At 44.6% G+C, this 3,414-nt stretch overlaps 1 protein-coding gene across 1 annotated transcript; it reads right to left on the reverse strand.

The window, feature by feature from the left end:
* Positions 1–205: 205 nt before the first annotated feature.
* Positions 206–2,770, reverse strand: KCNF1 (potassium voltage-gated channel modifier subfamily F member 1). Its single transcript, XM_058836858.1, has 2 exons — positions 2,341–2,770; positions 206–2,239 (listed from the first exon to the last, which is right to left on the reverse strand). The coding sequence occupies exon 2, from the start codon at positions 2,039–2,041 to the stop codon at positions 578–580; it is 1,464 nt and encodes a 487-aa protein (XP_058692841.1). The 5' UTR covers positions 2,042–2,239; positions 2,341–2,770; the 3' UTR covers positions 206–577.
* Between the last annotated feature and the right edge of the window lie 644 nt (positions 2,771–3,414).

Here is a 3,414-nt window from a genome sequence, read left to right on the forward strand (position 1 = left end):
CCCCAAAGTACATTTTACAAAATGAAGCCATTTATTCACTCTAATATTCTGCACACAGTATATGCTGATACTTTCAGTATCTCTAGGCTCAAACTGCTTGTAACATTTTGCTGTAAGCCTGAATCTAATACAACTGAGAGGGTGCTTTAATTTTTTTAAGGAGCAGTTCCCCTAGCTGCAAAGGCATTGAAGAGAGCCTGGAAGACACAATCTGTGTGATGCTGCTCTTTATTGTCACAGGTACAAAGTTTTGATGTGGCAATGTTGCACATTCGGGTCATTGAACATTTACGGATCAGGAAGGACTTTTCAGTCTCTGAAATGGTTACAAATGGTTTGTGTCAGAACACACTCAGTATAAGCAGTCTGATCTCAGTGGAGTCCTACTATTTTATTTTGGGTTAATAACGGTAAAGTCTTACCAACTGTTGATGGAGAAGCCATGGGGTTAATTTATATTCATGTTGGAAAAGCAAAGCAGTGCTCCCTCCCAACTCTGACAGATCTGCGAGTCCCTTCCATAGCTGATTGTCAGGTTGTCCCGATCTGTAGCTTAGCGCTGACAACAGCTCACAGTTTATTTGCAGCTTTGAAGCCTGGTCCTATAGTGTTTCTCTTCTGACAGGAGATGAATAAAGGTGTCACTGTGGGAGACTTTTATCCGGCTGCTATAAAAAGGACCCTCTTTGCCTTCCCTTGAAAGATCCTCTAGTTCGCTTCTGGAGCCTGCGGCTTTCCCCTCAGCAGAGTTTAGTTCCATCAGCTCCAATTCATGTTTGGCAGCTGTTTCTAAAACTCTCTGTTTATTGTAATACCTGACAAAGTTGTTAATGATGGGGTGGATGGGGAGGGCGATCGCTATCACTCCACAAAGAAAACTGATGGCAGCATTCAATTTTCCTAGTGTTGTTTTAGGGTAAATATCTCCATATCCAACAGTGGTCATTGTAATGATTGCCCACCAAAATGATTGAGGGATGCTTTTAAATAAAGTTTCAGGGTGACTTTGTTCCATGGTGTAACCTAGGGCAGAAAAGACAAAGATTCCAACAGCTAAGTACATGAGGAGCAGCCCAAGCTCCTTAAAGCTGCGTTTCAGGGCATAAGTTAGGGTCTGGAGCCCTGAGGAATGCCGTGCAAGCTTGAAAATCCTTGCGATCCTCATGATGCGCAGTGCCTGGACGGCCTGCTGGACATTGCTCAGCTCCATCAGCTTGGCTCCCAGGTGGGTCAAGGTCAGGCTGACGTAGAAAGGAAGTATTGCTAGCACATCAACAATGTTCATGAAAGAAAGGGCAAAGTGGAATTTGTTGGGGGAGGAGATCAGCCTCAGCACATACTCCATGGTAAACCAGCCTATGCAGGCGGTCTCGATGCTGTCCAGGGTCGGGTGCTCCATACGGTTCCCCTCTGCATCTACCACCTGCAAGTCTGGGATGGTCCCCACACACATCACAACAGAGGAGATCAAAATAAACAGAAAGGACAGTACAGCAATCACTCTAGCTGGATAGGATGATTCTGGCTTCTCCAGAAATTTCCAGATGCATTTTTGGCACCTTTTCCAGCGACTTTCTGAAGCATCTACTCCCAAGTCATCCAGAATGAGTTGCACCCTTCGGGCTATTTCTTCCAGTTCCTCCTTTTTTTCACTTAGGTGAGCTTTGCAGCAGTCATCCAAAAATTTCAGATCCACTTTCCAAAATTCCATTTCATTCTTGAAACATATGGGGCAAATTCCTTTCTTCATGTGAATTTCCCCAAAGTAGTACACGTCAATAATGCATTTGAAAGCATCTGGATCTCTGTCAAAGTAAAACTCTCTCTTTCCAGGATCATAGTCATCACAGAGGGAGAATATGCTATCGTATCCCCCCGATAAACAATTGACCAGCTCTGCCAGCCGTGTTTCTGGGTACTGATTCAGGTTATCTCCGTAGAACACCTGCCTTACCCCACCGACATTGACTACAATCTCCATTTCTTCACTTTTTTCTGATCCATCAGTGTCCACATGTGGAAACCTAGAGTCACCTGCCATTTTATTATTGGATTGTATTTTGGTTGATTTTTAGCCCGTTGTTTGGTTTCACAGCTTTGTGGTTTTAATCTCTCATGGAAGCAAATCAGCACTGAACCAGCCCTGTTACAAATGTCGCCAAACTGACCTGGAGTCTTGGTGGGAAAGGTTACTGAAAGAAACCTGCGGTCAGGAAAGCCTGGTGAGGAATGCAACAAGCTGCAGGGAAAAGACAAGTCATCGGGCTGCTGTGCCTGCAAGCAGGATGTAAGAAAGCTCCAGCAGACTGGAAAGAGAAGAAACCATTTAATAAAACTCACCACTCTGTTCAGTGCTCGAGAGTCTTTTCAGGTCCCATTCTCTCTCTAAAAGTGATATCTATTCACAGCTTGGAAGTCACGGCAGAGAAATAAATCCTGAGCTCAGATTAACGCAACGTGCGGTGAGTGACAGTTCTCAGAGATACAGTCGGCAGGGTGAGCCCACGGGAACTGCCGCGGCTTCTCCCTTCGCTTCCACAGATTTCCCTAGAAAGCTGCTTTTGAATTTTGTTTCTCTTTCCGTTTTCTGTTTACTTTAAGGTCTTCCAGAGTTCATCTGCTGACTCTCGCACATAGTCAGTCGGTGCAAACAGGCAGAGGAGAAACTTGTGCTTGTTTTCCCTTCGCTGTTTCCCAGCACAATAGGGAGCCTAGGCTGCCAGGAGTCCTTTCCAAACTCTACCCTCTCCTGGTGAAACACAGCAAAGCACCAGATGCACAGAAAGCACTTCTCTAGCTATTTATACGCCTGCCCAGTGCAGTACAATGATGCGTTTCTATACAGCCAGGAACTTTCCGGAGTTTTTGAAACATTTTTTTTTTATCACATGCAAGGCTTAACAGTGTATAAAGTCATTCAGAGCTGCAGAGACACACAAACATTTTCTCCAGGCAGAAGAAGCAGTATTGTATTTTGGGAATAAATATATGGCATAAATCTTGCTCTCAGTGGGACTGGAACAACTCTAGAGCATCTCTGTCCTGTGTCAGGACATCGAGTTAATCTGGATTTGTACTGGTGTCTTTGAGAAAGAAGAAGACACCATAAAGTTTCTGTTGCAGATGTGGAGCAAAACTTCCCCTGCACTCTGCACGCTTCCCAGAGCTCTGGGTCCTGTTTTAGCCAAGTTTCTGTGACCTGTAGTCAGCTGAGCCTGAGGAGGGTTTGAGTAATTTACATCTAGGATGATTTCTCAGTGACTGCTGCTTACCAGAAGCAGTGCTTTGTAACATCCAGCTACATCTTTGCTACATCCAGCTCTTTACAAATAGAAGTAGAATAACAGGCATTTCTTTTAAACGTTGTTTTCTCCGAGTTCCAGGATTTGATTAACCTTTTCCCCCCAGACCTCT

This window comes from Poecile atricapillus, chromosome 3 (genome assembly GCF_030490865.1).
Source record: "Poecile atricapillus isolate bPoeAtr1 chromosome 3, bPoeAtr1.hap1, whole genome shotgun sequence".
Classification (NCBI taxonomy): Eukaryota; Metazoa; Chordata; class Aves; order Passeriformes; family Paridae; genus Poecile; species Poecile atricapillus.